At 40.4% G+C, this 24984-nt stretch overlaps 1 protein-coding gene across 3 annotated transcripts; it reads right to left on the reverse strand.

Moving 5' to 3' along the window:
- On the reverse strand, positions 1-24902 carry ZBTB1 (zinc finger and BTB domain containing 1). Of its 3 annotated transcripts, XM_021701339.1 has the most exons (3): positions 23726-24004; positions 7412-9327; positions 1-116 (listed from the first exon to the last, which is right to left on the reverse strand). In XM_021701339.1, exons 2-3 carry the CDS (start codon positions 9307-9309, stop codon positions 80-82), a joined length of 1935 nt encoding a protein of 644 aa, XP_021557014.1. In that variant the 5' UTR covers positions 9310-9327; positions 23726-24004; the 3' UTR covers positions 1-79. The 3 variants fall into 3 exon arrangements, with proteins under 3 accessions (XP_021557014.1, XP_021557013.1, XP_021557012.1); XM_021701338.1 differs by lacking the exons at positions 1-116; positions 23726-24004 and adding an exon at positions 24849-24902 and having other exon boundaries at positions 5805-9327; XM_021701337.1 differs by lacking the exon at positions 1-116 and having other exon boundaries at positions 5805-9327.
- Between the last annotated feature and the right edge of the window lie 82 nt (positions 24903-24984).

The raw sequence follows: 24984 nt of genomic DNA on the forward strand, positions 1-24984 counted from the left end.
ATCTGATATTCCTGGGTCTGGACTTAAAGATTATCTGTTGAAGATTGATTCTTCCCCATGTCCTCTCCAAATTCAGATCTCACTTCTCCAGAGGTTTAGAAGGCCCTATTTCACCACTGCCACACAGAAAAAGACAAAACTCTCAAGAAAAATAGTATTACAAGTTGACTGCTTTACAAGATACAACATAATTCTTAGGTCAGAATTTCATGGCTTTTGGCACCAGGCCAGCACAGCATTACTACAACAAAGAATGGGAATGAAAGCATAGTTCCTGGGACTTAAATTTATTTAATTTCTTCCTTAATGTAACTCATCGTACCCTTCAAATATAAGGTGTTCCTATTACTAATATAATTCTTCAGCTTTAAGGGCACTTTCTGTTTTCTTGCATGATTTAAGCTAGAATGGGTAGGACACATGCCATATGAAAAGATAGGAGGTCAGCCAGGTAGAGGAAAGTAGGGAGGAAGGAAGCAGTTAGGAAGTGTCTTCCTTCAAATCAAATAGTTTTACATACAATGTACTTTAACTTTTTTTTTAAGTTTACTTATGTAAATAATCTCTACACCCAAGGTGGGGCTTGAACTCATGAGCCCAAGATCAAGCACCACATGCTCTACCAACTGAATCAGCCAGGTGCCCCTCAATGTACTTCAACTTGTTAATGGTAAATCTCTGGTTGAAAGATAGATCCAACAAATTTAAAAGTTCATGTTCTTTTTACTGAGTGCCTTCACCCATCAAGCTAACATTGTTTTCTTCAAATATTAAATGTTGTACACTCTGCAAATGAAAATGAAGTACACACATACACACACCGAGGAGTTTTCCTTCCAGTTCCTAAGATCATAACTCTCCTAAACTGCCCCAGTGATTCTGGGTAGAATTATATTTTTTGCAACAACGCTTTGCCCTAGTTTTTTTTTTTAACAAAGTGATTGTGTTTTAAAATATTTTGTCCCACATCAGGGAATGCATAAGTATTTGAAAGAAAAGATGACTTTCATAATCTGGACGGAATTATATTTCTGTCATCTAAAAATGAGCTCGGCTGATTCTGACTGGTATAAGCAATTGGTTTAAGTATCCTAAAAACAACATAGTAACTTTCAAAATAAAGCTTAATTGGGGGCTTCATAGGCTGTCTACCTGACTGTATTCCTTTCTCAAATAGGTAAGTACAGAGGGTTATGCAAATTTTCTCACATAAAATTGTTAATATTCCTAATTCTGAAATGAAATGTCTTTTACATATTTGTCATCCTCCTGGCCCTAGAGTTTCTTGTGCCTTCTTATTGAAATGGTGATTAGTATATTGATACATTCAATTCGGAGCCAAGTACTGGATTGTAATCTTCACACCATCTTTTCTGCAAATGAGTAAGATAATGAGAAATTATAATGGCTTCTGCCCCCTAGTGATCTGTGGTAGATTTTGATAGGAAGGATGAACAATTCTGTCACTACCAATGGACCTCAATGATTTGGTTCTCCTAAATAAAAGGAAATAAATAGGACTTAAGCTTCTTAATGCTAAAGTCAACTAAGCATATGAATATAAACATGTAAGTGGTATTAAATTAGTTCAAAATTAGCATGAGTTCACAAGCTGCTATTGTCATTTAGTTAATATTCATATTTACTAATACTCACAGACCCAAAAGTCCTTGCATTTTGAATCCTTGCATCTTTGCCTTTTGTCAGCAGATAAATTTGTAAGTAGCTAAATTTCATCTGGTTTTAGTAGGAGACTCTACCCATATGTTACCAAGTAATATGTCCTTGAGTTTGACAGAGGCAATGAAAGTGGGCCACCTAAGTGATTATATAGACATCATCTGTGGAGTCTTCATTACCTTATTTTTCTGTTTTCACTTAAAAAATAACATTTGGCAGATGGTAGAAAGACCATTAAAGTAGTAAATTTAATATAGCAGTAGTAAAACCTATTGCATAGGTTTTAGAAATCAGGCAATAGATGCATAAAGTTAAAATCAGATTAGATTGGGAGGGGGATTGTTTCACTTAAAGCATTAAATGTTCATGTTTGCTGCTATGTTAAGGTGCATAAACAGCTGTTTCCTGTAATTATCTTTCATTTCTTTTATGAGTAAGACTGTCTTTATAAGTTAACACTAAATATTTTTGGTATTTGAATTATAAATAGCTAGAATAATAACCTTTGTTTTTAGACAAACTTAGATTATAAACTTTAATCAATCACAATATGGCAGTTAGGGATTTTGTTTTGTTTTTTTACCCAAAGAAATGACAATTTTCTTATCAACATCATCTATTAAGACAAAAAGAGGAAACTGGTTATTCTGGGGTCCTGGTTTTTCTTGGGAATATTTTCAAATGATTTGAATGATTGAACTCATCAGTCTCATAATCAGTAAAATGGTGATTGGCTGGAGATTAAAACATAAAGGTCAGGAATAGGGAAAACAAGAAGGGAAAAAAGTCACAGAGGTAGAAATATAGAAGTTGAATTCAAACTAAGTTTTTTTTTGAGCACTTAACAATGGGCCCTCCAAAATGGCTGATAATACCACTAAAGGTTTAAGTTTAAATAAAGGAAAATTAAACCATGTCAATATTTAGTATTTATTTCTAAAACATCATTCTGAGTGACCCATTCCAATAGATAGTTTTGTTTCCAACTGATATATTTTCACATTATCCAACATGTTCATTAGGTACCCACTACCTTACCAGGCACAGCAGACCACAGATGATGAACATGGAGCACAGAGTTTCATAGGAGCTTGATAACCTGTGTTCCTAGGCTGAAAAGGCCCTTCTTTGTACCTCTTGGGAGGTGAGGTATGTGGCTTAGTGCTTAAGTACAGGCACACGGAAATCAAAGAGGTCTAGGCTCAAACTCCAGCTCTAGTGTTTAATTTGTGTGTGATCTTGGGAAAAATACTCCAGTCTCTCTCAACCTCAGTGCCCCATCTGGAAAATTAGAATAATACTTACCTCATACAGCTGTGAGATTTAATTAACATTGTGTATTGTAAAGCACTTAGCAGAGCCTAAAGAACACTACCAAACGGATGCCAGGCTTACTCAGTGAGAGCTCTAGGATGGACGGATCACAGGCGTCCAAATCTGGGCAGCAGCTTCAGGCTCTTAACACCCAAAAGAACCCTACTTGCTTCAGTTCAGTGGCATGGACCCTGTCACCCTGTGCACTATACCTCAAGTATCAAGGAGATGGGGGTGGGGGGCCTTTCCCAAGGCTATGTCCTCACAGAGCTTTTTGGCACCCTGGAATCCTAGGCGTTGTTAAGGTTAGGGTGCCTGCACAACACTGGCATTTATCACCATTCTAGAAGCATTTGTTACAGAGGAGGTGGGGCTGGTGAGGAAAGATGAGGAACTGATCAAGTAGATTAATGGCGAAAAAAAAAAATGTTAACTCATAAAACCCATTAAAAATTAAGAAATACACCAAATTTCTTTATTTTCAATGTGTACATACACATTCAGGTTTTTTCTTACGATTGATACTAGTTTACCTTTTTGTTAACGATGGCAAGTTTTAACTGTTAAGTTGGTTCTTTGGGGGGATTTTCCAGGCATCTATTAAATATGTAAGTTCCTTAACTAGGGGTGTAGAGGAACAAGTATTGTTTAACCAGGGAGAAAGCTGCCAACCACCACCAGTCTCTCTTCCCAGTTTTTTAGAATATAAAAGTTGGTATATCATCTCTAGTATTTAGGCACATCCTTGGCATGTTCACAGCAATTGTTTTATTAGGCATTTTATAGCTGTAATTATTTTAATGTATCAATATTATTTTAACCTTTCAAATTACTTAAATCTCTACTCTCACCTAGACAATTCCAAATGTTTTTTATTCAACTTTTACATTTTTGTTCTCAACTACGGTACTTAAATATGATTTTTCATTTCAGTCTATTGTTTTTCCTTTTAACTGATGCTCTGACTGCCCTAGCCAAGTCTCTCCTTATTTTAATTCTTTTAGTTTTATAACTAGCCCCTGGGATACTTACGTACTTTCTCCTAAGTTTTGTCCATATTCAAACTTCATACGTTAAACATTAGCCGTGTATCATTTTATGCATGAGAGTCATTTCTCTAAATATTTTTACTTTAAAAATATGGGAGAGATTAAGATAAATTTCTGAGTCCTACTCCACTGCCGCCCTGTTGTGCTTTATTAATCTGAGATTTTTAGTCCTGTTACTAAAGAATTATAAACCTCTGAGTTGCACTCTAACTAGTGACAAGCTTATTTAGGCTCTGACTCCATTTCTCCAGGATTTCTTGCTGGAGAACTAACAGGCCCTTTAAGCAAGATTCTGTAAGACATAAGCTTCCTCATCGATCTGTCTAGATTTTCCTTTCATTTTTTGGATTTGGAGCCTAATTACATAAATTGAGAAGGCAGCTTCCACAATGTTGATTCATTGCCTTCCCAGCATGGAGGGCAAGAAGCAATAGCAAGGAGGTACAGCTCTGTAACCCCAGCAGAGGAAGAAAGTCAGAGGAAACTGGGTTGGAGAGCGGTGTCAGACATTTTTCATTCCCCTTAAGAGGCAAGAACCCTTTAAATGTACTCTCTGCCTTCATAAGGAAAACCTGTACATGACACTTACAGAAGCCTGTGCTGCCCTATAGCTAGTTCCAAAACACGACACAAGGTGTCCTGTGTAATATGAAACTGGGAGGAGACAGCATGGTGAGGTGGTGCTTTGTGAAACCATAAACGTCTCAGTTATGTAAAGTTAGATCATGTTCAATGTTTATATATTTGCTTGCTAATTGTTGACTGTTAGTACTGTCAAAACACTAAATTATCCCTCCCCCCTTTTCCTAATGGAACATATAACCCTTTTTACAGCATGGTAGTATTTAGAAAGAACCCTATTCTTTAATGGTGGGAAGCCATTGCAATAGATTTTCATGAGGGTCATGGAAAAAAGTGATCCCCCTAAAAATTATGTCTACCTAAGATACTATATAAATAGTTTAGAAATTTGGAGTGAGTTTATCTTCTCTCTTTAGACAAGCCTCTGATGGTCTCTGGGTTTGTTACAGAACTTTTAGCAGGTTCCTATCAGTAATGTATACACCATATTTCATTTAAGGTCATTTCAGATTGAATTCCTTGATAAACTACTGTGTCCAAGGCTAAGATGAATCACTTTTCCTGCTTTTTCTGCTATGTGGCTTTTTTTTTTTTAAGATATTTAATTTATTTATTTGACAGAGAGAGACACAGCGAGAGAGGGAACACAAGCAAGGCGAGTGGGAGAGGGAGAAGCAGGCTTCCCGCCAAGCAGGGAGCCCGACGTGGGGCTCGATCCCAGGACCCTGGGATCATGACCTGAGCTGAAGGCAGACGCTTAACGACTGAGCCACCAAGGCGCCCCTGCTATGTGGCTTTTTAAAAAAACTCCTTACTTCTCATTTATCTTTTAGTGTATTTCCCCCATCTCCATTTCCCATTATTTTCTCATACCACACACCTCCTGTACTATTCCTATTTTTTCTTAACACCACAGTGTATCCCCACAAATCTCTGAGCTCACACTGTGCTCTATTCTCTTTCAACTAGATGTTAGTCAATATGTCTCTCAATTCTCTTGGCAATGTATTCTTTTATGCAAATTGTATAGAAAAATATGACTTGCATATCTTAAAAATCCAATGTAAACAAAAAGAGCAATGTTGTGAAGTTACTGTTCATAATTACAAAATTATACTTTAAATACAGATGTTATTTAAATCCCTTTCATTATGAGAAGGGTATTACAATGCAAGTAATTCACATTAAAAGGCATTCTATTCAATAGATGTGTTTATTGGTGGGGTCAGTTTTGCCAGTGTTTTAATTCACATGTAATTCATATAGACCCTGTGTCAGCAACACCTAACAATACTACTTGAAAAAGTGATAAACTATTTCCACTTATATGCTCTGTGATTATTTTATAGTGCTCAAATTTTGTAGTCCTTTACAGAAAAAAAAAAAAGGAGCATGGTGATAAAACTGCAATTTGCCACAACACATTTCCTCCAAATTTTAGTATAAAACACAAGACATTTTTTTCCACAGTCTACTTTTATAGAACAACCAGATTTGTAATTGATTTCTTTATTTTATTTGATTTATCAATATACATGGCAGCTTTCTCAAATCTCAAAGTAAGTTCCAAAAGTATGTAATTTTAAAGGTGAAAAATCATTTTCCTTTAGATGTCATATTCCTAGAGAGCTATTAAAGTCTATTTATAAACAAAAATAATTGATAAACTAACACACTTTAGAAATCAGAATATCTTAAATTATTTTAAATGAATACAAGATATGTCTTTTTAATTAACTATCATAGTTAAATTTCATATCACAAAACAAAATGACTTGTCCCCACTAATTTCTCAAGTGAGGTAAAGTCATTGGGTTTTACACTTAATATAAGTTTTAAATGTGATTATTAAATGATAATATTTTATCAATTATAGGAAATATTCATTTATAGGAATTTCCTCAGGTCCATCAATGTTTTTAGGCCAAGTTTGAGCCCATGTCAACCTTCAAGTTTAGAGTCAATGCACCTAACCTGCCTAATAAGCATGTCAATTTAAGAATATGAATTTCATTGATAAGAAGGGGGGAATAAACAGTGGCTAAATCACTGTTCAACTTACAAAAAAAAAGAAGCTAAAAGTAGATGAGATAGTTTCAAAGAACTAATTACTTAAAAAAAGTTTTTTAAATAAACATGAATGGCCAATGACGTTGGATTTAAAATTTCACAGGATAACCTTAAAAAAAAAAAAAACCCACATAGAAATAGTAAAGTCATCACCTTATGATTAAAAAAACTAAAGTTTAATAGTCATTGAAGAGGTAACAACCACTTGTAGTCTACATTGAAAAGTAATTTTAATCATAGCTAAAACAAACTAAAATCAAAGAATTCTATTAAGAAATAACAAAAATGATAAACATTTAATAACACCTAAAATGTAGATACTTAAGATCCTAAACAAAAATATTAAAGGTAAAAGGGCCTTGAAATTTTTTCCCAACAATTCATCTTATAAGATCAATTTCTAAATAGCTCATATCCTTTGCTTTGGTGTTTTGTCTGCTATCAACTAAACATTAGTACAGTAGAAGATCACTTATGTTCTTTTCAAATGCTTGGCATTATAATGTGATCTCATATCTTTCCTCAAATTAAACTTTGCTCCACATATTCCACATGTATACAGATGAACATCCATGTGCTGTTCCAACTGTTCATTATTTGGGAATATCTGAAAGCAGACCTGGCATATAGTCTCACCAGCAGATAAATGAGAAATCATATGCCGTACATGGTCATGTTTTCTGAAGTTGCCTTGATCACAAATGGAACAGACATACCTGGCCATGCCTTTGTGCATATCATTGTGCAGTCGCAACTGACGTTCTCTTAAAAACTGCTTTCCACATGTCTGACAAACAAACTGTTTTTCCTTAGTATGAACAGTATAGTGTTCTCTTAAGTGACACCGCTGATAAAATCCTTTTCCACAGAGATTACAAAAATGCTTTCGTCTGTGATCTCTTTCATTTTCTTCCATGATGGCACTCTTAAACACATCCTGGTCTAGGCAGCTAGACATATGTTCAACCACTAGATTTTCAGTTTCAAAACGCTGGCCACAATTAGGACATCGAAAAGGACAGGCAGAATGTTTAAATAACTGCTTTTTTTGGATACTGTTTATCTGGAAATGATTGTCCCTAAAATCATCCAACATTTCCACAAACATATCTCTTATTTCTGACTGCTCATCAGGATTCTCTTCCATGTCCATCTTCTCCTCCGTATTTCCTAACCCGTTCATTGTCAGATCCTGGGGTTCCCCACATCTTTGAGCATGTTCCTGAAGCTGCCTCCCCTTAACGAGGATCTGTCCACATTTCCCACATGCACAGATATTTTCGATGTGTTTGGCTAAGTAATGAGAGGACAGGTCCTCCTCCGTTATTGTGAGTCCGCAGAGCTCACAGGATGCATTTTCGGGATCCTCCTGTACTGGACTGCTATTGTTAGGGGGCCTTATATTTTCTAAACCACCCCTTTCATCAGCATTTATCGACATTCGAGGTTTTAGAGTTTTCCTACCACTTTTCTTAATACCGATATCTTCTTCCACATAGTATCTATAAAATGGCTCTTCAGGTTCATCTTCTAATTCGTCGTTGTCAGTGGACTCATTACAGTCTTTATCAGTCACTTTAATAATGTTAAAGTCTTTCAGTTCATCTGTGGGAATATCTTCCGGCTCCATCTTGATAATGATTCTTTTCCTCTCAGCAGCTCTGCTTTTTTCCTCGTTGGCTAGTTCAGACTCCACTGTGCTACTTTTTCGGCTTCCGGTGGTTGAAGTCGAATCATCAGCAGCCTGGCTGGTGTCTCCTCTGTATTTGTCTGTCTGTGTGGAAAACGCTTTAGAAGATTCCTTTTCACCAAATTCGGCTTTGATAGTACCATCTTTTCCATCTCTTATATCCACTATTCTGTGATAGGATCTTGTGTTTTGGTACGAATGTCTGTTAGTACAGGTTAGTACATGCTCATCTAACAATTTTTCACAGCTAAAGCCAAATCCACAACTATCACAGGTAAAACTCCGTCCAAAGCGCCGTGACACGCGTTCTTTCGGAGCTGATAATTTGGACACAGAACTTTTTTTACATACATCAAATAGTGGTTCGGGAAAATTGCCTAACTGTAAAGACTCTTCATCAGGCTCTCTATTGTGTGGTGTATTTACTGTTGAACTTGGCTCTGCACACCACCTGTTGGCTTCACTGCCATTTCTAGCCACTGTGTCTTCATACATTCTTACCCCAAATATCATTTTGCTGTTCTGTTTGCTGGAAGCAGAAGATGAACATTTTGAACTAGAACAGTCTGCATCCTGAATGTCTTCTAAGCAGTCGGGAACGTTGTACAGCTGCAGGTAGTTCATCGCCACTTTAAACTGCTCAAAACTGGAGGGTGCAGTCATAATCTTTCCTAAGTACATAAACTGCAAAATGAGATCAAAACACTCGGCACTGATTTTCATGTTGCTGAGATTCAGCTGTGCGGTGCTGTGCTGGTGGTTCATGAAAAACATTCTAAAGTAGGAGCTACAGGCAGCCAGAACGGCTTTGTGCGCTTGAAAGTAAATGTCGTCGATGGCAATGCAACAGTCACAGAGAAAACCCCACTCCCTCTGGTTGTTCAGCTGCTGGAGGACGTAGCTGCTGTGGCTGGGCTTTGCCATCTTCTATTATTTAGAGACCTATGTGAAACAAAAGCATTAAAGTCAGACAAGATATCTTTAGAAAAGCACTTGAAAAGAAGAATCACTTTGATCAGACACTGGGACGTGCGTGATTTTGCTATCACAATAAAGGTATAAATGGCTCTCCATTCTAATGTAGCAAAACTCAGTAATATACACCTGAATCATTTTTCAGATGTGAAGATGAAGGTAACACAGCCATTTATTCAAGCTTCTCATTTTGATTTTAAGAAAACACAAGCTAAAGTATCCGAAGCAAAAACCATCATTTTGGTTTCATCACACCTCTATGGGGGAAAATATATGCTAAATGTGAAAGGAAAAAGTTTAAAAGTACCTGAAGGATACAAACAGTGAAAGTAAATAAAATAGCAACTTAGACTGAAAGTACATAACTAAATTACAGAGTATTAAAAACTTCTCACAAAATTGATATTAAGGAACTATTGCTCATTTTTTAAGTGTGATGAGTGTATTTTGGTTGTGTTAAAAAGAGTCCCTATCTTTTATATATACATACTGACATATTTATAGATGAAATGATATAATCTAAAATACACTAGAGGGGCTCCTGGGTGGCTCAGTCATTGAGCATCTATCTGCCTTCGGCTCAGGTCATGATCCCGGGGTCCTGGGATCGAGCCCCACGTTGGGCTCCCTGCTCGGCGGGAAGCCTGCTTCTCCCTCTCCCACTCCCCCTGCTTGTGTTCCTTCTCTCACTGTGTCTCTTTCAAATAAATAAATAAAATCTTTAAAAAAAAAAAGATTAAAATACACTAGAAAATAATCCAGTGAGGTGGGTGTGGGGGCAATAGATGATACAAGATTGGCCATATGTTGATAACTACTGAGGCTGGGAGACAGGTATAATTCTATTTTTGTATGTTTGAAAATTTCCATAGAAAAAATTCTATTTAAAATGCTTATTAGATTATATGGAAATGGCCACAAGCAAATAGGTTTGATCAATGCCTTTTTTCTTGATTATTAGGGAAGCAGTCATTCTGTAGAGTCAGAATATGTCTTATATCGCTGGGCATGCACTTTAGGGTATAACAAGGCAGTGGATCCATTAGGGAAGGAGGTGTCTATCCTTAAATGGTAAATTTTTCTTCATTTTTTAATTGTTAAAAAAAAGTATACAAAGTAACATGTGCAAAAAATTAAAATATATAAATAGAATAAAAACACACCTTAGGTCACATACCTCTTCCCAGAGGTAACGTCTCCAAACACTCTGGATTGTGTATCTTCAGATCTGTTTATATGTATCCATACAGAGTCAACAGATATTGAGTACCTATTATGTGCCCAAGTACATAGTTTTTGCTCTTGCAGTGTGTGTGTCTGTTTTTTCTTAACCTAAATGGTATCATCCTTTTTTTTTTTTTTTAAAGATTTTATTCATTTATTTGACAGAGAGAGAGCACAAGCTGGGGGAGCTACAAGGAGAGGGAGAAGGAGGCTCCCCGCAGAGCAGGGAGCCCGACCCGACGCGGGGCTTGATCACAGGACTCTGGGATCATGACCTAAGCTGAAGGCAGATGCTTAACCAACTGAGCCAGCCAGGCACCCCCTAAATGGTATCATTCTATATATACCTTTCTGCAACTAGTTTTCTTCACTGAACATATGGTAGACATTATAAATAATATTAATGTAGTGAGTTGACTTTGGGTAAAGAGGGAGAGGAAAACATTAAAAGCATTAGAAGCCCTATCCGTTATATTATAAAACTAAAATAAGATCCAGTTTTAGCCTCAATTTTTAATCTGTATACATAAAACTTCAGAATCTATCTTCTACCTAAAACAAGTTCCTACACAAACTGAGCATAAAAAGAACATTTAACAAGCTGTTCAGAGAAATAAAATGTTCACTCTTCAGTGCCCAAATCCTTGAATCCCTGCAGTGGTAATTAAGAGGTATCTACAGCTTATTTCCACTTGCTTTTTATCTGTTCATCACAAATCACATGTGGATTACATACCCCTTTTCCCCACTACCTGAAGACCTATCCTACCTCCTTCTTCCTGTTCTTCCTGCCTAATGACAGAGAGTTGCACAGCCAGGGATGTGCCTCTAGAAAGGAAGGTGGCCTATAATGAGACCTACTGCCTTCTTAAAATTGCAACCACTGTACCATTTTTGTAAGCCAGGTGAAGCATGTCAAATAGGTACAATCTTTCAACCTTTTCAACCTTCTGTAAATCAGATGTCTGTACCCAATGAGGAAGCATGCTCAGTATGTACCTAAATACAAAAAGCAATATATGCACAAAGATACTCATCAATATGTTATTTATAAATTGAAATGCCTGGTAATAAGGGAGTTGTAAGTGAGCCAAGGTAAATCCACCTTTACCAAGGTAAATCCACTACCTAAAATTCACTATCACGTGGCCTTTAAAAAGTATATAAAACGAATCCAAACAACAAAACCTTAAAGGGTGGGGAAAAAAAAAAAAAAGAAAAACACACACACAAATGCTGACCCTAAACCCATTTTATATAAGATGAAATTTCTAGGTCTACAGTCATTCTGTGGGATTCAGAGAGAACTTTAATGGGTAATAAAGAGAAAGAGGCAGAAGGATAGATGTTATCTCAAAAAAAATTTTTAGTAATAAGAGTTGTTAAAAAATGAAACAAACTCTTTTGGAGGACAATGGATGCCCTGCATGGAAGAGGGATGAAATGTCACTGAGGACAGTATAATAGAAGGAAAAGAACACAGGCTTTGGATCTGAAAGACCTGAGTTCCAATCTGGCTTTGCCACCTTATTTATCTTCACTGACCCCAAGTTTCCTGAACTGTCAAAGTGGGGATAATAATATGTCAAATAACACATCAAACATGAGGATTCGTAGAAGCAATGTGTAAAACATACAGTTCTTGACATGTGATAATTAATGGAAGTAAGACTGGCAGTTGCTTATCCAAGCATCAGGAGCTAAGTTTGACTAGATAACCTTAAAATTTCCTTCTAAGCAGGAGTCCAGTAGAAGAAAGCCAGCAGTTAATCTGTAAGGACTTTCAGGTTTTAAATCTCCTGTGCTTAAAATAATGACATAAAGAGCTTAAAAGTTCCAAGAACTCTTCTAATCTAATGGAAAGCAGTTTTATGGCCAGCCACCAAACCTGGTGCAACGACATACACCACCAGTGTGACAGGCACTGCTACAGCTGTAGCCACAATTCAATTACGGCAGTAAAAATAAATTCTGTGTTAACCTAAGCAAAACACAAAAACAGGAGCATCAACGGCATTTTAATGCACATCTGTTAATGCAACAAATATGCACGGAGTGCTCTGGATGCCAGACGCTATACATAAAGTACCAGGGATCGACAATAGCACCAGTATTCTGTGATCTCGAGGAGCCATCACTGAGGAGAATCCTGACTTTTTCTACATCAGTGACTTCAGTCAACATGTATTCAGTAAAGTACCTCCTCTGTGGAAGAAGGCACCATGCTCTGGTGGAGAGAACGAAGAAGGGCTCTGGGTCAGAAAGGCGTGGGTGTGAATCCCACTGTCTTCAGATGTCTGTCTACATCCCTACCTTCCCCTCAGAGCTTGAGGCTGAACAAAATTCATGCTAACGCTACAGCTTCTAGGCTGACCTCATTACGCAAACATCCATGTTCCAGTAAAATGGACTTTAAAAGGTAGGGTAACTGTTCATAGCAGTCCTACACATAGTAGTGCCAACAACTTTGTTCTTGTTACACCTCACTCAGAAAAGCCTGGAGAAGGCCTACTAATAACACAAAACAAAACAAAACAAACCCCCAGAAACGGAAAAGAAGGGCATGGAACCAGGGGTGAGGGATCTAAATTCCTGTGAGACTTTTAGCTTATCTCTTGGGAATAATTTTTGCATTAAAATTTTAAAAATTCATTCACTTAATTAAAAACAATTTCACTCAAATTCCAAAAGCAGTTTTCTCCTTTCAATTTTTTGATATCCTTAATAATCCTACCAAAAAAACCTTAACTTTATCTTATAGTAAAGCTTGCAAACGTTTTAAATAAAAGGATTGCTTATATTTTAGCTGTTCTTGTTTTAATTCCAGTAAACATACAAGTGTTATACTAGTTTCAGGTGTGATTCAACACCTGCATACAACACCTGGTGCTCATCACAAGTGCGCTCCTTGATCCCCATCACCTATTTCACCCATCCCCCCACCCACCTCCCCTCTGGGAACCATCAGTTTGTTCTCTAGAGTTGAGAGTCTGTTTCTTGGTTTGCCTCTCTTTTTTTCCCCTTTGCTCATTTGTTTTGTATCTTAAATTCCACATATGAATAAAATCATCTGTTATTTGTCTTTCTCTGATTTATTTCACTTAGCATTATACTCTCTAGCGCCATCCATGTCATTGCAAATGGCAAAAATTCATTCTTTTTTTATGGTTGAATAATATTCCATTGTGTATATATACCACATCCTCTTTATCCATTTATCAACTAATGGACACTTGGGCTGCTTCCATATCTTGGTTATCCTAAGTAATGCTGCTCTAATCACAGGGGTGCATATTTCCCTTTGAATTAGTGTTTTTGGGGTGCCTGGGTGGCTCAGGTGGTTAAGCAACTGCCTTCAGCTCAGGTCATGATCCTGGAGTCCCGGGATCAAGTCCCGCATCGGGCTCCCTGCTCAGTGGGAAGCCTGCTTCTCCCTCTGACCCTACCCCGCTCGTGCATTCTCTCTCTCAAATAAATAAAATCTTAAAAAAAAGAATTAGTCTTTTTGTATTCTTTGAGTAAACACCCAGAAGTGCAATTGAGGGGTCATAGGGTAGTTCTATTTTTAACTTTTTGAGGAACCTCCATGCTGTTTCTCACAGTGGCTGCACCAGGTTGCATCCCCACCAACAGCGCGTCAGGGTTTAGCTGTTCTTGTCTTTGTAACTGAAATCTGTGATTGCTTTTGTGTTACTAGCTGTATCATTGGTGAAACAAGTTTATTACAGCTAGAAGTCAAGGACTGCAGGAGAGTAGGACTTCCAATGTGATCCGAAGCCAAGGGTTCTAAGGCCAGGAGGATATCTGTATGCAGGCAGTTCTCCCGGAAGAGAAAGGAGTTAGGTGATGCCAAACATTTTACACTGATTTTTAAAATTTTTAGTTTGACAGTTTCATCTCATTCAAAAACAGCCGCCAAGTGCATTCAGCATATTAATTCAGATACCCACAGATTTTTTAGTTCAGAGAGATCTAATCTGGTCCAACATTCTTATTTCATAGAAGGGCAAAGATCTAAGACTGTTAAACAGTGTATCAAGGGGATAGTTAACTGTGGTAAAGTAGGTACTAGGATTACAGGACAGACTCCTGACCACCCAGGTGGGCACGAACCACCTGGGACTATGTAATGTGCCCTTCTGCAAAGAACACTCAGCTAAGACTGGGCAGGAGTCCTTAATACAGGGTTTACTGGCCGGGTGCTCTTCCATAAGCGCCTACCCACATCTGAACTCTACCTACAATGCTGTTTTATCTGTAGAGGTGCATCCAGTCTTATTCAGTAGACGTGTTCCCTAAGTTACACCGTGTAAGCTATTTCAGTAAATTTCTCACTGACATAGTATCAGAAAGACGTTTCCTTCATAAATCTCTTAAATTGGAAAAAACAGCTTTGCTGAAAGTTTCTTTTGCCTCTGCCTTAGTCAAATGATAACTGAAGGGCCTATAAATGAGCATATGAACTGAATGAAGAAATAACTTACAGTTACAATTTTGGAGTGACTCCTTCTGTAAAGCAAATAATCTCCTTTTAATGTGTGCCAAAGACCAAGGAGGCTCTCCTGGGGACAATTTGCATAGCCTCAGTGAGAATCTGCAGCAGAGCCTAGCATTACACTCTTGATTCAGTGCCCCAATCTCTGCACTACTAACAATTACCTTTGGATCTGAAAGATCATTTAGATATATACATTCATTTTCTCATACCTATTTCTGTGCCTTATATGATTGGATATAGGTATATGGATTTAATTTGAAGGTTATAGACTATCCTTTTAAAGGGCCCGAGATGATGGGTATTAAGGAGGGCACGTGTTGCATGGAGCACTGGGTGTTATATGCAAATAATGAATCATGGAACACTACATCAAAAACTAATGATGTACTGTATGGTGACTAACGTAACATTAAAAAAAAAAAAAAAGGCCCCAAGTGAAATGAAAGGATTCTCTTATGTTAATAAATCAGAGTATCAGAATGTGTTGAATACCTACACGTTCCTAACACTGCATAAAGCATTGAAGTAGAGGGTGGAGAAGGATGGTAAACATAGAGCCAATTACATACGAGGATTAAATTTTGAACCAAGAAACAATCTGAGAATAATTAAGTATTAAATTATACTGAATAAAGTTCAGCAAGAGTTAGAGGGGGGAAAAAGCATGATTGTACTAGAACAGTGGGCTTTAGGAAGGATGTAGGACTTGAGTGAAACCTTAATGAATAAGTAGCATAGAGAAAAACAGAAGGCAAGGGGAAAGGCATTTCAGGTATCTGCATAAGCGTGTAGGTAAAGAACTGGGAGAGGGGTACACAGCAGCATAAGCAAAAGCATGAAAATGTAATGGGAGGGAAAACATATGCTTTACTGAACTGGTAGATGGAGGTAGAGTAAATGACAACTGTAATACAACAATAATGGGAATAGCCAATATTTGTTAAGCCTTACTATCAACGGTCAGGCTCTAGTCTAAGCAGGTGTGTGTGTGTGGAGGGGTGCATATGCATACATATATATGTGTGTGTGTGTGAGTGTGTGTGTATATATAACGTGTATTTGTACACAATGTTATATAACTTCTGTGAGGCCACAGAGGACTTGGTGGGATTAGAACACAAGCAATAGGACTCTTGAGCCTGAGATCATGGCCTCAGTGATTTTGTCACCTATAAAAATAAGGTCACTCTGGCGAAATTATTTCCTAGAATACGATTTTCCAGAGTATACGGTCCAATGTCTAAACTTAGTTAAGTTCCTTAGGTTTTCTCCTTGAAATTTCCAGGAAGAACCAGTTTTGTAGATGCTCCTAAAGATAAAAACTTTTGCTTCAAGGCACTTAAATGACAGACACAATCAAGGTTAAAATTTTTTCACTTTTTAGAACAGGCATTCTGGCTGGTTATTAGACTGTAAATTCAGTACTTAGCACAGGAAGTTCTGAAATTATAATTGGGTTATGTTCCAAAACTTTATTTTTAAGTTAGTTATTTGAAACTTGAAACACATATTCCCATAGAAACAATGCTATAAATGGTGAGTCAGTTCTATGCTCACACCCTAAAATCTTTTAAAACCCTAATGTAGCTTTACATCAGTCCTAACAGTGCTATAGCATGACTTTTATCATTTGTACTAACAGAGGTATCATACAGCAATGCCTACCTCATTGACCTCCAAAGGTCAAGGGCAAGGATGAGACTTAATGGCCTTTGTGACCCTTGTGCCTAGCACACACTGCCCACATAGTTGGCACTCAATGCATGCTTGTTCAAATGGAAGTATTATAAAGAGCTCAGGAAGCAGGCACCAACAGATTTGGATACCAACTCTACCACTTATTTAGCTATGAGGAAACATCTTTACCTCTTTAAACCCGCTTTTCTCATCTATAATATAAGGATAATCATAATCCTCAGAGTTCTCATATCAATTAGAGACAACAATTTCTTCTTGCCTTTTTAGTCAAGCATAATACAATTTTCCTTAAGTATTAATGTCATCATTGCGAACATAGTTCATAGAATTTTACAAAGTGATCAAGTTCAACCCGATGCTTTATAGATGAGAAAACAGAGGCCCTAAGAGGTTCAGAGACATGCTCAAGGTCACTTCCAGTTTTAGTGGCTGACTAAAGGCCCTTGGCTCTTCAATCCTGGTCCCTGAGTACAGAACCAACTGGTTGTCTGCTTTCTCCTCTGCATCGTGTTTTACCGAAATACAGGAGCTATTCAAATTGGCAAGGGTTGTTTGCACCTACACAAAATGGCCTGAGACTGTTGTGCTTTGGGAGTTTGTGGTTTGTTGGCTGGTTAGTATTTTTCTGCCTCCTTGCTTGTCAAGCCAACAGCTATCACTTCTAAAAAGGGTGCTGATCCCCCGCTGCCCACCATTTCAATCTGTTATGGGTTATGAAATTAGACAAAAACTCACTGAAGCTGAATTTACATAATTTTTCTGAGAGGACCTAGGGAAGTGATCTGTAAGATAAGATTTTAATTCCTGCACTTTGTTTCATCTGTTTTAATTGCTTTCATGCTGTTTTAATTTGCTTTAGTCTTGTTTCTGGCCAGGGGACTGGATAGCTGAGGTTGCCAACCAAATAACTTCTGAATAAGTGAGTTGTTACTATAGGTAAGCAGCTAGGTCTAGGAAATAAATTTATCCACATAGAAAGCAAAGTGAACATAGTGGCTTCTGGAATATTTCTCTCTCCCTCCAGAAGGAGAAGCAAGGAGCACCTGGGTGGCTCAAATGGTTAAGCATCGGACTCTTGGTTTCACTCAGCTCATGATCTCAGGGTCCTCCTGGGATTGGGCGCTGCATCAGGCTCCGTGCTCATGATTCCACTTCAGAATTCTCTCCCTCTGCCCCTTCCCCCACTCGTGCTCGACACGCTGTCAAATAAATAAATAAATCTTAAAGAAAAAAAGAAGTAGAAAAGTATTTAATCCAGGCAGTCTCTAAATTTTGATCTGTTCATCTTAAAGAGGCAACATGGCATCTTCTGACCACTAGAGAGCACCATGTGAACAGTAGGCTTCTCTCAGCAAAAAGCAGCTTTACCAGGAAGTCACTTTTTTTGCACGTGGCATTGGTATTCTCGGTATTCTTAGGGTTCATTTTGTGGAACTCACATCTATTCCAAAGTGCCTCTGTGACTTCGGGACCCACCTAAATCTGCTCCTCCCCCTTTATTCTCTGTCTCTGCAGGCAGTGCCATGCACCAATCACCCAGGCTACTTGGCAGTCACCTAGGACTTCTCCCTCCCTTAATAGTTAACTATTAAGTCTCACCAATTTCCTAGTATTTCTCAAAACTGCCCCACTATTCCATGCCTACCTTCCCTGCCCTCCTGAGGCCTCAACATCACTCCTGCGTTATTACAACAGGCTCCTTAACTCATTCCTCAAATCTATCCTTCACCCTCAAACAATTAATAAAGAACAAAAAACAGACCATATCATTCTGCTTAAACCCTTCTATGGTTCTCTTCACATATCCTCAGGCTAAAGTACAAACTCCTTAGCAAAGCATACAAAAGCCAACAGTGTCCACCCATCTAGTCTTATGTTTGGCTACTTCTTGCTTCAAACTTCATGTTCAAGTAGCATAAAACTGCTTGCCCTCTCCACTCTGCCCCACCCCAAGAAATACTTAATGTATTTCTTACCTCTATTTTTATTCATTCCCGACTGGTTCTTCTGCCTGAACCTCCCACATATCTAAGAATCGGTTTATCACCTCCTCCAGAAAACCTTCTGTAATACCTCCCTCTCCCACTATTTTAGGTTTTGATATTACTCTTTATCATCTCTTTATTTTGCACTTATTACGCTATATTTTAATCATCAGAACAGTAACATAAGGTAGGTGTTAAAGCACAGACTAACCAGATTGCCTGGGTTCAAATTCTGGCTTTGCCACTTATTAGGTGTGTGACCTTGAGCAGGCTGCATAAGCAATTTGTGCCTCAATTCTCTCAACTGAGAATGGGGATGATAATCCTTCCTAGTGTTTAGAGTTATCACAGGCAGTGGCTGTCAAGGAGTAAATGCTAAATAAAAATTGGCTACCACAGTTATCTATGTGTCTGTCCATAGGTCTCCCCACTAGATTATGACCAACTGAAGGCAAGGCTGTTAGCTTGTTTCTGTGCAATATAGTAAGTATTCAGTCAATGCTCCTGAAGGAGCAGCTGGTGAGGCAGCTCTAAGACAATGGGAAGTGCTACCCAGGCTCCTTCCCTCAGCAGATACACACATCTTTTTAATTTGTATTGTCTCCAATTTTTCCAATCACAGCCACCTTTTTCTTATTTAATTCCAACCAAAACCCTGGAAATTTCACTCTTATCTAATTAAAAGTCAACAAACTGAAACCAATAAAAAGAGTATCATAAAAAAGTGTGTTCATTCTAAGAAGCTTAACTTCATTTTTTAAGCCTTCAATCTATTTTAAGATTCCCCTTCATACCCAGGACCTACCACAGCAAAAGCCTGCATGCTTTCATATATGCTATGCTATTCCCTTTGCTTAGAACCTTTTCGATGTCCAGCTCACTCTCTTTGGGAAGTGTTTTTTTTTTTTTTCCCCTGATCCCAGGATAATGCAGATGCCCCTCTTCTGTGCTTCCAAAACAGACCCTACCTACAACTATATGATGACAAAAAAATGTATCATCCAAACTGAGTGTTGTGTCTATCACCACACTCTTGGCAGGGATTATAATTATGTGGCTCCCTTGCTTTGCTGGAAGCTCCTTGAGATCAAGGCATTGTCTTAGTCATCACTGTATCCCCCAGAACCTTTAACAACTGCTTGGCATTTAGTTGACATTTGATCAATTTTGAAAGAATAAATGTTGAAATAGGTGTTTTATTTTGCTTATCAATTCCTTCCTTCCTTCCTTGTAATCTCTACAACCTACCAAGGGGCTCAAAGTCATGACCCTGAGATCAAGAGTCACATGCTCCACCGAATGAGCCTGCCAGGCACTCAATTTTTTGCATGATTTCAGTCATGGCAACTTTTACATAGTGGTCAAAAATTTACAAAGCAATTTCCCATACATTAAACAACCGATTCTCACAACAATCCTGAGACAGGTATTTTCATTATCCTCATTTTGTGAATAAGTTTAGTGGTTGATACTGAAGTGCTCATCTTCTAAGTAGAAGATGGGACTCGAACTCTGGAGTCTTGATTCAGAACCCTGAGTTTCAGCTTTTATAAGCCAGACAACACTCTTCCTGGCAATGACTATTAACTGAAGTGCTGCTTTGGAACGTCCTGAGCCTCCCAGTCACCCACTCTCACACAGCCCCATACTGCATGCGGAATGCCCTGCCCCCGCCCCATCTCCTCTTCCATCTGCTGACTCCCACGGCCTATCAGAACAAGCCCTTCCCTAATACTGTAAGATGTAAAGTGGAGATGGAACTCTTTAGTTATCTTGAAAAAAGGATTATGTGTACCTCACAAAGATAACAAATGAAAAATCTGGTTGGTGATTTAATTCTTTAATTTTCCAATATTATTTGGAAAACGATTTTAAACTCAATGCAAGAGTAGTGTAAAAAAACTCATGTCCCGAACATCAAATAATGCTGTGATTAAACTTCTATGTACTATTTTGGGGCTTTGTTTTCAGAATATCATCAACCACTTCACACTCATTCTTCTTACTTGCCAGGCTAAGTAATAAATGATTCTGTACTTTGACTAAGATCTCTTGTAGTTACCATACAAGCCACAATGTAAGTATAGTTAGAAATCTATCTGAAATATGTGCCGTCTCCTCCCATGCCACATCTAAAAACTGCACAGTCATTAATTCCCTTCTTCATTCGAATTCTCTTTCTTTGACATTTGGCATGCTGCTACCTCTAGATCCTCTAGATACTGATCAAGGGGAAGCCTTCACACCCATATCAGCACAGGAATATCAGCACAGGGATATCTTCATGGCAAATATAGCCACTCCTTGCCTCCCAACTATGGAATTATGAAACTCTCTACAAATATGAAGCTTCTGGGTTTTTTAAATGAGTTTGGCCAGTATAAATCAACCCATCAGAGGCTGGACATCATCATTAGCCCGAAAAAGTGTGAGAACTAGACCACCGAGGTAAATACTTCATAAGGACAAACTTAAAATAGCAATCCTGTTATATTTAAACGCTCACGTCTGTTACTTGATCATCGAATTTTAAACCAGTCCAATGCAAAACATTCCTTTTCTCCACCTAGTCAATTCTCACCAACCTGAATAGGGAATAGAGAACATAAGGCCATGAATCATCACACACCATCCTTAGGCAGGGTGAGGCATATACAACAGCACAGTTATGATCAAATGTTGCCTCTTCTTGTTTTAAACAAGGTATTGACTACTAACAGTTATCTCTGGGAAGTGGCAATCAGAATGATTTTCATTTTTGTATTTTATGTACTCTAGTATAGGTTGAATTTTTACATAGAGCATGGGTTTTATAAGTATTTCCATTTTGAGAAAAAAAAAGAATATACATGAATCACTTTTAATTTGGTTCACATAAAAGCATATAACAATGTCAATATTTCAGGGTAAAATATACTAGCACAAGAAAAAAAAAATCAAGAGAAAACATCCTATAGAGACCGAAGTGACCTCTCAAGCAGATGTTTTTCAAATACAACTCAATTTTTTTTGGAAGACAACAGATTACAGCTTAAAAATAAAAATCTACGGAAACTTTTCTGCCTTTATATCCCAAATGGTTGTTTCCCCTTTGGGCCAGAGGTTAATAGCAAAGGCTTAGCACTTTCCTGGCTAGAGGAGGAGAGGCCTGAAAGCAGGCACTTCTTTTCTCCTGCACATTAGGATAGGAAATGGTGCTCCAAGGAACACAGAGACACTCTTAAAAAGCTCTATGCACTTATCTTCTCCAGAGCCTGGCAAAAGAGGAGAATAAAGAAACAGTACAAAAATTTAGCACTGTTAATGTGAAATCAAAACACAAGGTCAAGAGCAAGTGGCTGAGACTGTGCTCATGCCCTGCTAAAGTCCTGGTTAAATATGGTTTCTTTTTTTCTGACAATGATGCACCAGGGCTCCCCCACTACTCCCCCAAAGTAGGGCATCCCATTGGAATGGGAAGAATAGAAAGGCTTCAGGAAAGGCCACTCAACCTGAGTTATTCTACACTGAAAATTTGGTCGTAATGGAGAAATCTCTTAAAATGAATGTAAGATGTTAAAGACTCTACTGCAGACTGTCTTTATTGATCTTTGAAAATAGTTTCATGTCCACTACGTTTCAATTTTCTCTAAGATGAGGAAGCCCCCATCTAGCTCCCAAAGCCATTCAGTTATTGAGACTTTATTAGAAAGCCAGCAAGTGAATCAAAAATTTTGAGGTTGTGATGGCCAGCCATCATTCAAGCTTCATTTTTTTGTATCCCAATTCTCCCCATCATATCCATTTGCACTGACAAAATTTCATAGAATCGAATTTCTTCGTTTCAAAGGAGAAGATAGTGATTGCTTTGAGGTTAACATGAGAACTGCATCCTTCACCATTTCTGCTCCAAAGTGCCTTGAACTTCAAATCATGAAACTGATTCTAAGTCGCCTCAAAAAGGCTGGAACCACTCCTTGGGTTTGAGAAAATCGTTCCTGTTAAGTTTTCCTGCCCTGAGACAGTGAGACATACCGTACGGAAATACACTCAGGCCAGTGGAGAATCTGCGCGTACCTACCACGTTTAAGCTCGACTGGAGTCGTTATTATTACACACATACAAATACCTGTCCCCAGAAAACATCAAGGACTTTCATGGACCTCTCCCCGACGCTCCCAATTTGGAAAAGGTCATGTCAACCTTTCAGATCTTCCAGACGCGTTCGTTGCTTAGTTTACCTAAGACTGGGAGGGTGGCTGAGCTCAGACCCAAGCCTACATATTTTAGTGGTAACGACTCCCGATCTACACCCAACACATTTGCCGAACACTAACAGAACTTCTAGCAAACGCCCACCATTGGACTCGAAAGCACGTTCTTCCCAAGAAACATCTTTTCCACCGAAAATTCCCAAACCCGAGACCCACTACTTTTTACTGAACAAAAAGCGTGTGTGCCGGCAAGAGGGGGTGAAAAAGAGCGTGGCAAGAATTTGCACGGCTCTTACGCCTCCTCCCTCGGAGCGCGCCCAAGTCTGCGGCCTCGGGCTCCGGGACACTTCCCCTCCCACCCGCCGAGGAGCCGCAGCTGTAAGTTGAGAGAAGCGGGCTCTAGGCACGTCAATCAACCGAGTCCTCCCGCCTCCCGTCTACACCTCCCCTCCCCTCCCCCCCCAAAAAATAAAGACTGAGAAAGAAAGGTAAAAGAAGGTAACTAATTTGGGAACTAGTCTCCACGGGGGCTTCGCCTCCGACCCAGGGAGGCCGCACGTCCCAGACCAAGCGCGCCGGCGAACGGCGGGATCGAGCAGGCTGCCCGGCAGCCGCCCGTCGCCGGCTCCTCGCGGCGCGTCCTCCGCGCTCAGGATCCCCGCACAGGTCGGCACCGCTCCGGCCCCGCACTCCGCCAGGCCCGCGGCCCGCGTCCTCCCGCCCGGGCCAAAGTTGCGCAAATAGCCCCACAACTGGCAGATACTCACCGGCCGCAGCAGGAACCGGGGCTGCGGAGGTTTTAGGGAGTTTAAGGCAAATCAGCCACGGGAAAGGCGGGCGGAGGCGAAGGGGCCGCGAGCTGCAGTGGCGGCGGCGCGCGGCGTTCGGGTTGGGCTGCGCGGAGAGGCTCTGGCTCTGCCAGGGACTGTGCTGCAACAAAGGACTTCCGCTGCCGCACAGCCGCGCCTGCCGCACCGCACTGAGCCGGCCCCGCTTACGCGGCGACTCCGGGTCTGCCCACCAGTTCGCTGCGGCGTCCGCCAGCCTTCCCCTCCCTCTCGCCCGCCCACCCACTCCGCCGCTGGCTGCTAGGGGCACCCGCGGTCGCCTGTTTGTTTGCAACAAGTTTCTGCGTCGGGCTCCGGGGAGGCTGGCGCAACCCGCACCGCGGGGGCCGGCGCGGCGGCGGCTTTACCACCCCTCTCGCCCCTCTCCCAAGGGTAGGCTTGGGACCTCCTCCTCCTCCTGTTTGCACAGCTGGATGGGACTGGGCTCCTCCCGACTCCCCAAGGGCAGGATGCTGTTTTCCCACTCCGTCCAGATGTCAGACCCCTGCCCCGGAGGGCTCAGCAGCTAGGCCTTCCCTCTCGGTTCGTCCCCCGCGTTCTGGGGGCGCCGGCACCCTCGCCCTGTCCCGTGCGCCGCCAGCCGGTCCGGGGTCGCCCATTCCCCGCGCTCCCCCCCACTCTGCCTGCCATGGGCCTGTCCGCCTCTGGCCTTGAGTCACTTCCCCCGCCATGCCCCACCCCACCCAGCCCGCCTCCCCTCCCAGGCTCCACCGGCTCAGCCTCCTTGGCCCAGCGCCCCCACCCCTCTCCCCGCGAACACGCGGGCGCATCCTTCCCCCACCCCCACCCCCGAGGTGAGGCAGTGCTGTGCTTTTGCACACCCTGGGGAAAGTCCCCGGGTCACGCGGTTGTGTGTGGGGAGCCTGTGACGCTCAGGCTCGTCTCCACGCTTCCGCCTAGAAGAGTCACGACTGAAGACCGTGGCGGAGGTACCCCGAGCGCAGGCCGAACCCCGCCTGGCCACTTGAGTAGGCGGGCGGGCGCGCACGTACGCACGCGCGCACACACACTTCAGCCCCCGCGCCCCTCGCTCCCCGGCTACCAGGCGCGCGGTCACGTGGGCCCATCGCGGGGCGGCCGGCGCGGGAAGCCGCGCGAGAGCGGGCCGCAGGGTGCGTGACCGGCGCCGCCGCGTGACGTGCGCGGCGCGGGAGCCGCCCCTCCCGCACGGAGGAGCC

Source organism: Neomonachus schauinslandi, chromosome 9 (genome assembly GCF_002201575.2).
Source record: "Neomonachus schauinslandi chromosome 9, ASM220157v2, whole genome shotgun sequence".
Lineage (NCBI taxonomy): Eukaryota > Metazoa > Chordata > Mammalia > Carnivora > Phocidae > Neomonachus > Neomonachus schauinslandi.

Coding starts and splice junctions, on each gene's coding strand:
- ZBTB1 (XM_021701338.1), bottom strand. CDS start 9,309: ATGGCAAAGCCCAGCCACAGCAGCTACGTCCTCCAGCAGCTGAACAAC.